The following is a 13,524-nucleotide window of genomic DNA, read 5'->3' on the forward strand; positions in this document are numbered from 1 at the left end:
TTGTACTGAAAGTAGCATTTATTCATTCCACGCAAACGGAGCCAGTCAAGTAATAGATCACAGCATTTGGCAGTAGTGAGGCGTCTGTCCGTCAACTGTAAGGGTGATATGTAATGGAGACACATATCAGCAGTACAGTCCAACAGCATCAGATCACAGTCATATTCACTGGGCAACCAAGAGTAGAAATTGTCTAATAAGAAATGCTCATTTAGTTTCTTCCGTTGCCAAACATTTTAATATGGTATGCCCTAATGAATACAATCCAGAGCCTCTCACGAACAATCACTAATGCATTTTAAGTCTATGGTCAAACATAACAGAATATTTTATAATGAATCTGTCCAAGGTAAACAACTCCAGTCATTAGGTAGTATAATTGTTTTAATTAAGGGGGGTATTTTATAAAGTTGACATCTCCTGGTGTAATGTCTAAGTGTAACAGAAACAGTGAACATTCTAGGGCTTTTGAGACTATCAAGGCAAAGGTAAGTACTTGAGCTCCTGTGACCTCGCTATAAGCTTACTGTTCGTACCTTGTGATTGGTTGCGGAGTGTTGACAACCAATGACATTACAGTTAAGTGTACTAAAATGAAGGCAGCTCCACTCCTGTCCAAGTAAAACTTACACTTCAGTCCTCCTTACTTCAGTGACTTAAGACATAATACTCTTCCAATAATTAATTGCAATCCTTACCCAATAGAAATGGACTAATACTGTCAAATAAAATGTCAAACTTTATACAAACAGAATCTTTCAACCTTATACAATGACAGTCCTCATGCAAACTGTCCATAATACAAGCTAACTCCTCAAACAGACCAATGTTCCCATTCAAAGTCCTGAGTTCTCATAAGAAACTCTTCATAAGACATTCTGTTCTTATAAAAACACACCGTATTCATAACTCATGCAAAGTCCTGAGTTTTCATAAGACACTTCATAACACAAAGAAATCATATAATGACTGTCTGGATCTCCACTTCCTCCGATGACGTAATAACAAACTCCTCCTCCTGCTGCTGTTCCATCACCTCGACCATGTCCTCGCCCCCCGATGTTGTTACCATGGTGACCGTGCCATCGGGCGTTTCCAGTGCGCCGCCTCCTGCCAGAAGGGTTCCGTCGCTGATGGCCGAGGCCAGGGTCATGGCGACCTGCGCGGTCAGGTTCTCAGGTGTCGCTATGGTGATGGTGTCGCCACAGTCGGAGATGGATGTGCCCTCGTCCATGGAGACATTGCGCACAATGATTTGGTGGCCGCCGATGCCACCACGTGATTGGTTGACGATCTGCTGCACCACCTTCATGATGTGGTTGCCCATCTGAAAGGTGGGTAGAGCGGGGTGAGTATTGAGATGCCTTCTTAATGTCTACCTAATAGTTGATTTATCTATGTCAGGGATCATTGGCCTTTCTAGGGAGTTTTTCCTAGCCACCGTGCTTCTACACCTGCATTGCTTGCTGTTTGGGGTTTTAGGCTGGGTTTCTGTACAGCACTTTGAGATATCAGCTGATGTACGAAGGGCTATATAAATAAATTTGATTTGATCAACTAGATTCAGCCGCGGCCCGATTTTGTCCTGAGCAGATGGTCGGGGGGCTGAAACGTAGACTGTAAATTGACCACAAAAAGTCCAAACATATGTTTGACTAAAACATAAGCATTTCAAGACCTGCTTATATTTGTATATGATCACGTGGGAATACTTGGGAACAGATTCCTTAAATTAAAATCACTTGGAGATGGTTTCCTGGTGTTTTTACAGTCTTATGTCCAGCAATGAAAATCTTTAAACAAAATACATTTTGCTCAGAAAACTTGAGGGGCCAAATAAAACCACCCGCCAGTTGGGGAATGAAACTAAGTTTCAGTGCAATTTTGAAATGTAGACAGATCAGTTGTTGGATCTTTTTGTGTTATGATGAACTTCACAGGGTGGCGAGGGTCTTATTATTCTGGTGACATGATGATCGATGCTTGACAGCCGTTTGACAAGTACAAATATTCTCTCTCTTATCCATAATAATCTGATCATGTAGACTAGCCTACCTGCAATGTATCTGAGAGCTGTTGGCTAGAGCGCACGTGCCAGGAGGCATATTTGCTATTTAACAGTTATTGGTAGAGTTGAAAATGAGATGAAAACACATTTAACTTTAGATTTTTATTCAGTATATGAAAAAGTAAGCTGAAAAAAATGACATTTTGAAGGGCCTCCCGGGTGGCGCAGTGGTCTAAGGCAGTGCCACCAGAGACTCTGGGTTCGAGCCCAGGCTCTGTCTCGGCCGGCCGCGACCGGGAGGTCCATGGGGCGACGCGCAATTGGCCTAACGGTGTCCGGGTTAGGGAGGGTCTGGCCGGTAGGGATATCCTTGTCTCATCGCGCACTAGCGACTCCTGTGGCGTGCCGGGCACAGTGCACGCTGACCAGGTCGCTAGGTGTACGGTGTTGCGCTGTGTTAAGAAGCAGTGCGGCTTGGTTGGGTTGTGTTTCGGAGGACGCATGGTGCTCGACCTCTCCCGAGCCCGTACAGGAGTTGTAGCGATGAGACAAGACAGTAACTACTAATAATTGGATACCACAAAATTGGGGAGAAAAAGGGGGTGAAAAAAAAGGACGTGTGCACTGATATCGCTGCAGCTGTACATAGTCTATTGGTAAATAGCCCACCCTTTTTCACCTACCTCATCCCCATACTGTTTTTATTTACTTTTCTGCTCTTTTGCACACCAATATCTCTACCTGTACATGACCATCTGATCATTCATCACTCCAGTGTTAATCTGCAAAATTGTAATTATTTGCCTACCTCCTCATGCCTTTTGCACACATTGTATATAGACCCCCCCTTTGGTTTCTACTGTGTTATTGACTTGTTCATTGTTTACTCCATGTGTAACTCTTTGTTGTCTGCTCACACTGCTATGCTTTATCTTGGCCAGGTCGCAGTTGCAAATGAGAACTTGTTCTCAACTAGCCTACCTGGTTAAATAAAGGTGTTCTCAACTAGCGTACCTGGTTAAATAAAGGTGAAATAAAATAAAATAAAAAATATCAGCAACAAGTCAGTTTGGTGGAAACACTGGTGGATAATCTGCATATTTTCTTTATGCAGATTTTATATTTGCATGAACATCTGTCACCAATTGGATGGAAACTTGGCTTTGGTCGCATGTTAAATATATGTCTATGACCAAACAAACCGTGAAAGGTGTTTATGTGTAGGGAGGCGAGCGCGTCTAAGCCATCAAGACATAAAACCACTAGGACACAATTTCTTGGCTCAAGGAGAAATAGGAGAGCAGAGCACTGACCTGATTCTGGTTGTCTTGGATGAGAGTCACCTCCTCGCCCTGCCCCTCCTCCTCCTCCTCCTCCCCTCCTGGGGCCTGGGGAGAAGAGACAGGACACGTGAACTACAGAACCTTCCATACATACTGACAGTATCATTTATGAATGTGATGATGCATCTAATTTCTGTGAGAAAAACAGATGAATATTCTATTAACAACCGCGTTTACATCAGCACCTTGTCTATGTTGGTGCCTAAAGCTCTGCCAGGTCAAGTTGAAACATTCAGTGAATTCAGCAAAAAGTCTGGACACATTACTTTCACATTTTCGGCAGTGTGAAATGGGTAATAGATCCATAAGGAGAATAACCCCCCGCCCATCTATGAATGGTCTCACCCTAATGATGTATTCCTGGGTGTCAGCCACCACAGAGGAGAACTCCACCAGCACAGCGTGGGGGTCGTCTGACATGATGGCTGCTGTGGCCAGGCTGTCTGCAGACACCTGCTCCTCTGAGACCAGCATGCCTTCCTCCCCAGACCCCTCCTTCTGGCCAGCATAACAGCCACCTGGACACACAAACACATCAATGTAATCCTGTGTAGTGCTATTTGGCTGTTTGCTTGTGTCAATTGTGGAATTGATAACATGTATAGGCTAATATGGAAAATTGGTTACTTCCTCAATTAAAAATCAGGGCCATTGTCAGCCTATCCAAAGTAATGTAAGTCGGGAGTACACGCATAAAGAATAGTAACACTAATATCACTGATAAGATCAATGCCAGATACATTGATCTGAATGCTATGCATGACCCAGGAGACAAGTGTTAATCATCCTGACCTTTGGCACGTAAATGGCGGTTGAGGGTGCCATGCTCAGCGAAGCCCCGCCCACACTTGTGACACTTGAAGGGCTTCTCTCCGGTGTGATGGCGGATGTGGCGCACTAGAGAGCCCTTCTCCCTGAAGCCCCGCGAGCAGAACTGGCACACGTATGGCTTCTCCTGGGCGTGCGTCCGCTGGTGCACCTGCAAGGCATTCTGGGACAAAAGGGGAGAGGGAAAAAATTATAAATTAATCGACATCTGTTAGTCAACCAATTCACTTCTGACATGCGAGAAAGATTACTGAGATAACCGTTCAAACGAAGAGGCACCCTGAAACTTGACTTAACATTAGCAGACTGCTTCCATTTAAGAGACTAAATAAAACGGACCAATTCAACAACTTTCAGTGGGAATATTTTGCCTGCTCACGGCCTCCTTGGTTGAAATAAAAGTTGAGTATGAACAAACCTTGGTCTTGTATCCCTTGTCACAGCTGTTGCAGTTGTACGGCCGTTCCTCCGAGTGGGCCCTCATGTGTTCCCGGACGTGACCGATGGTCTTGTACAGCTTGCCACACTCACCACACTTATACCGCCTCTCACTCAGGTGGACCTCCATGTGCTTCTTCAACAGGTAGCCTGTCAGGAACTCTTTCTGACACATCACACACTTGAAGGGCTTGCAGCCTGCAGAGAACACACAGATGAGCTACTGTAGGTCGTGTTCATCAGTGAACGCAACAGGTAGTCCCTCCCCTTCAGACCAGTTTCCTTGGAGACTAATGAACACGACCCAGGGAGAGAGAGACACTGGGGAGATTTGAGAAAATGTAATAAACAGGGAATACATGATATAGACGTATCTGATTTTGAAACCTTGGCTGAATCCTCTTACCACCCCAATCATTTGATATCAATGGATCACCTATGGTATGTGTGTTGACTAATGATGTAAAGAAACAATGGGTTATGCCGAGACTATCGTTAAAGGAAATCATTAAAAAGAAATGGAGACAGTGGTCTTACCGAGGTGACCTTTGACATGGAAGCGGAGGTAGTTGAGCGCCTTAAAGGAGCGACTGCAGTGAGGACACTTGTGACTTTTAGACGGCGGCAGATCCTCCTGCTTGTCAGATGTGTCCTACATGGCAGGGCAAGGGACATACACCATGTTTATCAACCTCCTGCTGTAGGTGAGAGTATACACCATGTTTATCAACCTCCTGCTGTAGGTGAGAGTATACACCATGTTTATCAACCTCCTGCTGTAGGTGAGAGTATACACCATGTTTATCAACCTCCTGCTGTAGGTGAGAGTATACACCATGTTTATCAACCTCCTGCTGTAGGTGAGAGTATACACCATGTTTATCAACCTCCTGCTGTAGGTGAGAGTATACACCATGTTTATCAACCTCCTGCTGTAGGTGAGAGTATACACCATGTTTATCAACCTCCTGCTGTAGGTGAGAGTATACATCATGTTTATCAACCTCCTGCTGTAGGTGAGAGTATACACCATGTTTATCAACCTCCTGCTGTAGGAGAGAGTATACACCATGTTTATCAACCTCCTGCTGTAGGTGAGAGTATACATCATGTTTATCAACCTCCTGCTGTAGGTGAGAGTATACACCATGTTTATCAACCTCCTGCTGTAGGTGAGAGTATACACCATGTTTATCAACCTCCTGCTGTAGGTGAGAGTATACATCATGTTTATCAACCTCCTGCTGTAGGTGAGAGTATACATCATGTTTATCAACCTCCTGCTATAGGTGAGAGTATACATCATGTTTATCAACCTCCTGCTGTAGGTGAGAGTATACATCATGTTTATCAACCTCCTGCTGTAGGTGAGAGTATACATCATGTTTATCAACCTCCTGCTGTAGGTGAGAGTATACATCATGTTTATCAACCTCCTGCTGTAGGTGAGAGTACACATCATGTTTATCAACCTCCTGCTGTAGGTGAGAGTATACATCATGTTTATCAACCTCCTGCTGTAGGTGAGAGTATACATCATGTTTATCAACCTCCTGCTGTAGGTGAGAGTATACATCATGTTTATCAACCTCCTGCTGTAGGTGAGAGTATACATCATGTTTATCATTCCCCATTGACTAACTCACCAACATCTCCTCAGCCTCCATCTCCACACACTCCTCCATCACCTGGATCTCTGTCATCCTGCCCTCCATGTCCCTGACCTGCAGGACCTCTTTAGGCATCCCGTCCAGTGCCTGCTCCTCGGCCTCCTCCACCTCCTCAGTGACTGCCTCCAGGGCGATGCCAGAGTTGATGATGGCCTGGCAGATGAGGTTGTCCCCCTCGGCCACCAGGGCATCTGCCTGAGCCTCGTCCAAGATAACCTAGGGATGGGGAACCAGACAAGAAAAGTGGGTCCAACGTGGCCCTAGGAAAAATGTGTAACATCCAAAGAGGTTATATTAAACATCAGAGATTTGAGATACAAAGGAAATGCTTGAGGGTGTTTCTCTCTATTTTCTTTCATCTGCACTGATGTGATAGAAATGGACAGGCATTCACAACATGGCCTTCACCCATCCTGTGATTTCAGATCACTACAAATTAACAGGTGTGAGAGGAGACGAGTAAGACATTTTACAGTACTGGAATGCATCCAGATCTCCACACACCTGCTGTTCCTGTCCTTCTCCCTCTACCTCCATGTGGAAGTGGACCTCGTGGATGACTTCCTGTCCTCCGCTGTCAGTCTCTACCACGCTGACCACTGCCGCCTGTGCTTCCTCTTCCTCCTGCTGCTGCTCCACTTCCTGCTGAGCAGCCAATGAGGCGGCCTCTGCCTCTACTCCTGAAATATAAACATGACACCATCAATACCTATATATTACCCTGTCCAGCTACTTATCTACCGATAGATCCATATATTTAATCTTTCTATCCATATATTTATCTTTCCATATAGTAATCTCCCTCTTTCCATATAAACAGAAGTACACTACCGGTCACATTTTAAAACACCTACTCATTCAAGGGCTTTTCTTTATTTGGACTATTTTCTACATTGTAGAATAATAGTGAAGACATCAAAACTATGCAATAACACAAATGGACTCATTTAGTAACAAAAAAAAGTTTTAAACAAATCAAAATCTATTTTACATTTGAGATTCTTGAGGTTCATGCGGTAGTCACCTGGAATGCATTTCAATTAGCAGGTGTGCCTGTTAATTTGTGGAATTTCTTTCCTTCTTAACACGTTTGAGCCAATCAGTTGTGTTGTGACAAGGTAGGGGGAATACAGAAGATAGCCCTATTTTGTAAAAGACCAAATCCATATTATGGCAAGAACATCTCAAATTAGCAAAGAAAAAGTAATGATGGACTGTCATTTAAGAAAGTAAGATCAGTCAAGGCAGAACATTTCAAGGACTTTGAAAGTTTATTCAAGTGCAGTCACAAAAACCATCAAGCGCTATGATTAAACTGGCTCTCATGAGGACCACCACAGGAATGGAAGACCCAAAGTCTAATGCAGAGGATAAGTTCATTAGTTACCAGCCTCAAAAATTGCAGCCCAAATAAATGCTTCACAGAGTTCAAGTAACAGACAGATCTCAACATCAACTGTTCAGAGGAGACTGTGTGAATCAGGCCTTCATGGTCGAATTGCTGCAAAGAAACCACTCCTAAATGACACCAATAAGAAGAGACTTGCTTGGGCCAAGAAATACAAGCAATGGACATAAGACCAGTGGAAATATATCCTTTGGTCTGGAGTCCAAATTGAGATGCGGTGTGGGTGAACAGATGATCTCTGCATGTGTATTTCCCACAGTGAAGCATGGAGGTGGTGTTATGGTGTCGGGGTGCTTTGCTGGTGACACTGTCAGTGATTTATTTAGAATAAGGCACACTTAACCAGCAATGGCTACCACAGCATTCTGCAGCGATACACCACGCCATCCCATCTGGTTTGGGGTTAGTGGGATGATTGTTTTTCAACAGGACAATGACCCAACCACACCTCCAGGCTGTGTAAGGGCTATTTTACCAAGAAGGAGAGTGATGGAGTGGTGCATCAGATGACCTGGCCTCCACAATCCCCCGACCTCAACCAAATTGAGATGGTTTGGGATTAGCTGGACCGCAGAGTGAAGGAAAAGCAGCCAACAACTGCTCAGCATATGTGGGAACTCCTTCAAGACTGTTGGAAAAGCATTCCAGGTGAAGCTGGTTGAGAGAATGCCAAGAGTGTGCAAAGATGCCATCAAGGCAAAGGGTGGCTATTTTGAAGAATGTCAAATATATTTTGATTTGTTAACACTTTTTTAGTTACTACATGATTACATGTGTTATGTCATAGTTTTGATGTCTTAATATTATTCTACAACGTAGAAAATAGTACAAATAAAGAAAAGCCCTTGAATGAGTAGTTGTTCTAAAACTTTTGACTGGTAGTGTATGTGGAAACCCCTTCAAATTAGTGGATATGCCTATTTCAGCCACACCTGTTGCTTACGTATAAAATTGAGCTTACAGCCATCCAAACTCCATAGACAAACATTGGCAGTTGAATGGCCTTACTGAAGAGCTCAGTGACTTTCAACATGGCAGGTCAGTGACTTTTCAAATCAGTTCATCAAATTTCTGCCCTGCTAGAGCTGCCCCTGTCAACTGTAAGTGCTGTTATTGTGAAGTACAAACGTCTAGGCGCAACAACAGCTCAGCCGCGAAGTGGTAGGTCACAAGCTCACAGAACGGGACTTCCGAGTGCTGAAGCTCGTAAAAATCACCTATCCTCAGTTGCAATCCTCACTATAGAGTTCCAAACTGCCTCTGAAAGCAATGTCAGCACAATAACTGTTCATGAGTGTGTAACAGTATAACTTTAGACCATCCCCTCGCCCATACCCGGGCGCGAACCAGGGACCCTCTGCACACAACAACTGACACCCACGAAGCATCGTTACCCATCGCTCCACAAAAGCCGTGGCCCTTGCAGAGCAAGGGGAAACACTACTTCAAGGTCTCAGAGTAGGTGACGTCACCGATTGAAACGCTATTTAGCGCGCACCACCGCTAACTAAGCTAGCCGTTTCACATCTGTTACAAGTACTTCATGAAATGGGTTTCTTCCATGGCCGAGCAGCAGCACACAAGCCTAAGATCACAATACACAATGCCAAGTGTCAGCTGGAGTGGTGTAAAGCTTGCCGCTTTTACCTCAGGAGCAGTGTAAACACGTTCTCTGGAGTGATGAATCACGTTACACTACACTACTACCTGTCTGAATGCATAGTGCCAAGTTTGTTGGAGGAATAATGGACTGGGGCTATTTTCATGGTTTGGGCTTGGTCCCTTAGTTCCAGTGAAGGGAAATCTTAACTCTACAGCATACAATGACATTCTAGATGATTCTATGCTTCCAACTTTGCGGCAAAAGTTTGGGGAAGGCCCTTTCATGTTTCAGCATGACAATGCACAAAGAGAGGTCCATACAGAAATGGTTTGTTGAGATCAGCGTAGAAGAACTTGAGTGGCCTGCAGAGCCCTGACCTCAACCCTATCGAACACCTTTGGGATGAATTGGAACGCCAGCCTTATCGCCCAACATCAGTTCCCGACCTCACTAAGGCTCATGGCTGAATGGAATCAAGTCCGCAGAGCAATGTTCCAACATCTAGTGGAAAGCCTTCCCAGAAGATTGGAGGCTGTTATAGCAGCAAAAGGGAAACCAACTCCATATTAAAACGCCCATGATTTTGAAATTAGATGTTCGACAAGCAGGTGTCCACATAATTTCAGTCATGTGGTGTATGTATCCTACCATTTATCCATATAGCATGATCCCTCAATCTTTTGACAGACTGCTACCTTTCTGCTGTCCGTCCTTGCTGACGAGGATCTCCTTGTACTGGTTGAAGCGGATCTTCTCAGTGCATGGGGTGATGGACTTGAGATGTCTGGTCAGAGCCCCTGACTCCCTGAATGAGAGCCCACACAGGTTACAGTGGTACGGGCGCTCGTCTGGGGGAAGAGAGGGAGAGACACTGATGATGGAGATAGGAAACTAAGCTGGATGTCACATGCAGCAAAATCTCATTCTGAGCCCACCCCCTTCCAGTCCACTGTACCTGTGTGACGGCGGTTGTGACGAATCAGGGAGCCTTTGGTGCGGAAGGCACTCCCACAGAGCTCGCAGGGGAAATTCTTATTCTCACTGTGGGTGATCATATGGGTTCTCAGGATGTTTGTCTAGAAAAAAGGTAGACAGAAAAATAGGTTTGATTGAGCATAAACAAGGTCTTGTCTTCCAGACTAGACAAGGTAGTGACAATCTGTACGGGTTCATTCTCAGATCTATATCAACAGGAAGCACAGGTGGAGTACAACTCACCGTTTTGAATGTCTTCTCACATGTTTGGCAAATGTAGCGTCCATCTTTGTTGACCCTGTAGACTGGCTTGTCTGCACCGTCAGGGCTGTGGGCCTCGGTCCCCTCTGTTTGGACAGTAGCCTTCCCTGTGCCACCCCTCTTCCTGCGACTTCGAGAGGAGTGGCCTTCAATTTCTACCTCACCTGGAGAATTTAAGGCTGGTTAATTCAGTCCCCTAAAATAATTTAACCCATTTCAACTGGGCATGAAAGTCAAAACAGGAGGAAATTGGGTTTCTGACAGAATATAAAGTCTTTGCCATGAGAAGAAACCATAAATCAATCAAATAATGTCTTATCAGTTACAGACAGATGATACTGGAGGCTGCCAGAGTGCAAAAAGTCAAGGAACATTGACTGACCGTTGTTGTTGTTGGACTTGTCTGGTTCATCTGAAGACAGTCCACTTCCATCCATTCTTGTCAAGGTAGCAGAGGTTCCATCTGGGGCAAAAACCTGACCAAACAAACGTTTTCACATATCACCCCATTCATTTATGAATTCTACAATCTAAACCGAGTAGGCACCGGGTGTACAATTGCCCGGGCAAGCCTACCTCTTGGTTGTCATCTCGGGGTTTATTGACGGGCACCTGGGGTTCCTGTGCCCGCGTGCAGTTCTGCTGAAGCTTGTGCTGGATGAATGCCTCCAGCGTACAAAACTCGGACTGGCAGCGTCCGCACTTGTGGACATCTTCATCTGCAAGTGAAATGCGTGAAAAACATGCGTACAGTCAAGAACAACACACTTAAAAATAAATTGTAAAACGTTCAATGTTGTTGTTGACTGGCTAGCTAATTAATTGACACATGCAAGTGATTGGAAATTGACATAGCGAAGTTAGCTAGCTACTGTAGCAAGTGCAGCCGCCAGCTAACTTAGCTAATGTTAGCATATTTAGCAAGCCTAGCTGGCTGGCAAGGCTAAAACCGATAAGTGTAAAGTTAAACTACAATCCGAGGATGCAAACGAACTAAATCTGACCAGCGCGACCTACACTAGTTGGCTAGCTAGATGGATAGATAGCATTGACCCGATAAAGCGCAAGCAAAGATGTGGCGCAAGCTAGAGTGCACCGACCTTATTTTGTCGCCTACCAAGCAAGCTAGCTAGCAGCTAAATAAATTGAATCAATTGGAGTGGGCCTACATATATGACAATAAAAATATATGACTGTTTTTGCACGTAAACTGTCTTTACCTTCATCTCCGAGAGTTGTTTGAATTGTGACGATGTTGTTGCCGTGATCCGTTTGCTCGCTCACTGTTTCTGCCGTATTATTATTTTCTACATTCATGTCGTTTGAGTTCTCCGTCTCTGTCGCAACGCTACTCGAGAGAAAACATGGCGGATTTACGACCTCGTAGTCATAACAACAAAAGTGCAATACGAGGGAAGGAGGGAGAAGAGACAAATCATAGGACGACTTGGATTTTGAATTATGCGTTTTACCAGATTTTGGTAAAAATTGGCCAACTCTGATGTCTGAAATTATCATGCGCAGGATTTAAATAAATATTATCAAGAATTTGCAAAATATTCCAGAATTGGAAATATTTCACGACATGTCTGCTCTACAATGTGAGTGTATTCCATAAAATCTATGCCCCTGTCATTCTCTACAAGAGGGCAAACTTGTCCACAGCATGGCATTGATGCAATGCCTCATGATTTCCGTATTCTTTTCATTTGGAGACTCACCGTGCGGTGTGACCCCGAGCCGCGAACTGTCAAACGAATGCAACGTAACCCGATTGTTGCCTGGGGGCGAATTTTTTAGACTAATTCCATGCATGAAACACAGGCACAGTAGCTATTCCAAAGATTATGATAACAATGCGCGTGCCTTATTTCACACACGTCAAACAATACGTGGACAGATCAGATAAAAGTCAATTTACTAGCCTGGATGATTTAATTATGTGAGGATGGGTGCAACTTCTATCTACTCTAGTATATTCAGCTGCACAGAGCAGAGCGCTATCTTTTCGCAGTGCTTTAAAAAAATTAAATGCTGGGTGGGTGCGTTCATTTATAGCTCAGTGGGTAGTGTGTGTGACGAGATGCCACTAGTGTAACGCGGAAGTTCGTTCAAAGTTGTCGTGCATTTCGTGTACAGTAGACCTTCCACAACATTCGGTGTTCAAGTTCCTTTTTTCCCGGGAATTGTAAGTGCGGAAACATTAGGACAACAAACTACATGCACGCTCTTCACGGGGTAAGGATTTATTGTAGCCTACCGCCATCTACGTGTTAATCTAAATCGTCATTGAGTTGATGCGTTGACACATGTGAAGTTGGATAGTCTACTGTTCATGCAATTCATTCATATTGAACATAACAATGGCAGCGCTGTAGTGGAGGCAATACGCAGGTATATGAAGTATATCCACTTTTTCCAAGTGGGAATTGCAAATAGGCTACCAATTTTTTATCCACGCTGATGCATATCAAAGTAGCCTAGTGTAGTGGCGGTATACACCGTAGCAATTATGTAGGCTAGTATAATAGTGAAATCATGCACAAAGTATACTACACAATCGCAAAGTACGTGAAGTATGTTCGCAGGGGCGCAGCACACATAGCCTAGTTATAACCGAATACAATCTTTCAGACAGGGGTGAAAGTGCAATTAATTTATTCCGGGTACGGGACTTCCTATTTCCACTCGCAACATATTGCTAGCCTCCAAATAAACAGTGGTGAATGGAAACATACATATATTACACAAAACAGCAGCAATTGTAATGACGTGGCAATTGTATTTATGCTAGAATGTATGCGCCCACCGCTGTCCGCGCGACTCTGTCGTCCACTCTTCTCTGCGTTGGCAAAATGTTAGTGAGCTCGTAGAACAGCAACGCATTTTGGAGAGTTGGCTGCTCACATATTCATGCCTCTGACATGCGGTTATGATAAAAAAAAGTGGTGTAATAGCCTACAGTTTCCTTGACATGTTGTTTTAATTAT

At 44.2% G+C, this 13,524-nt stretch overlaps 3 protein-coding genes across 4 annotated transcripts in view; 1 reads left to right on the forward strand and 2 right to left on the reverse strand.

Annotated features, from left to right (window-relative positions):
* On the reverse strand, positions 1–12,556 carry e4f1 (E4F transcription factor 1). 2 transcript variants are annotated; one of them, XM_031814112.1, is made up of 14 exons: positions 12,256–12,556; positions 11,111–11,253; positions 10,917–11,010; positions 10,517–10,698; positions 10,254–10,374; positions 9,994–10,146; positions 6,792–6,967; positions 6,264–6,503; positions 5,155–5,269; positions 4,598–4,815; positions 4,144–4,342; positions 3,697–3,869; positions 3,322–3,396; positions 1–1,327 (listed from the first exon to the last, which is right to left on the reverse strand). In XM_031814112.1, exons 1-14 carry the CDS (start codon positions 12,347–12,349, stop codon positions 959–961), a joined length of 2,352 nt encoding a protein of 783 aa, XP_031669972.1. In that variant the 5' UTR covers positions 12,350–12,556; the 3' UTR covers positions 1–958. The 2 variants fall into 2 exon arrangements, with proteins under 2 accessions (XP_031669972.1, XP_020324878.2); XM_020469289.2 differs by lacking the exon at positions 12,256–12,556 and adding an exon at positions 11,755–11,964.
* On the reverse strand, positions 5,243–6,257 carry LOC116359951 (uncharacterized). The gene is made up of 2 exons (XM_031814119.1): positions 5,349–6,257; positions 5,243–5,309 (listed from the first exon to the last, which is right to left on the reverse strand). The coding sequence occupies exons 1-2, from the start codon at positions 6,242–6,244 to the stop codon at positions 5,270–5,272; spliced, it is 936 nt and encodes a 311-aa protein (XP_031669979.1). The 5' UTR covers positions 6,245–6,257; the 3' UTR covers positions 5,243–5,269.
* Positions 12,480–13,524, forward strand: part of zgc:113333 (beta-N-acetylhexosaminidase) — a 16,164-nt gene continuing 15,119 nt past the window's right edge. The window contains exon 1 of the mRNA XM_031814113.1: positions 12,480–12,772. The gene's annotated coding sequence lies outside the window, so the exon portion shown is untranslated. The remainder of the gene's footprint in view (positions 12,773–13,524) is intronic.

Source organism: Oncorhynchus kisutch, unplaced genomic scaffold (assembly GCF_002021735.2).
Source record: "Oncorhynchus kisutch isolate 150728-3 unplaced genomic scaffold, Okis_V2 Okis06b-Okis10b_hom, whole genome shotgun sequence".
In the NCBI taxonomy this organism is placed as follows: domain Eukaryota; kingdom Metazoa; phylum Chordata; class Actinopteri; order Salmoniformes; family Salmonidae; genus Oncorhynchus; species Oncorhynchus kisutch.

Excerpts from the sequence above, each read along its gene's own strand:
- e4f1 (XM_020469289.2), bottom strand. The coding sequence starts at position 11,851 with ATGAATGTAGAAAATAATAATACGGCAGAAACAGTGAGCGAGCAAACG. Across the intron at positions 6,968-9,993 it reads CAAGGACGGACAGCAGAAAG|GAGTAGAGGCAGAGGCCGCC; the intron begins GTAGCAGTCTGT and ends TTTATATTTCAG. Across the intron at positions 5,270-6,263 it reads TGGAGGCTGAGGAGATGTTG|GACACATCTGACAAGCAGGA; the intron begins GTGAGTTAGTCA and ends CCTGCCATGTAG.
- LOC116359951 (XM_031814119.1), bottom strand. The coding sequence starts at position 6,244 with ATGATAAACATGATGTATACTCTCACCTACAGCAGGAGGTTGATAAAC. Across the intron at positions 5,310-5,348 it reads ACTCTCACCTACAGCAGGAG|GTTGATAAACATGGTGTATG; the intron begins GTTGATAAACAT and ends CTACAGCAGGAG.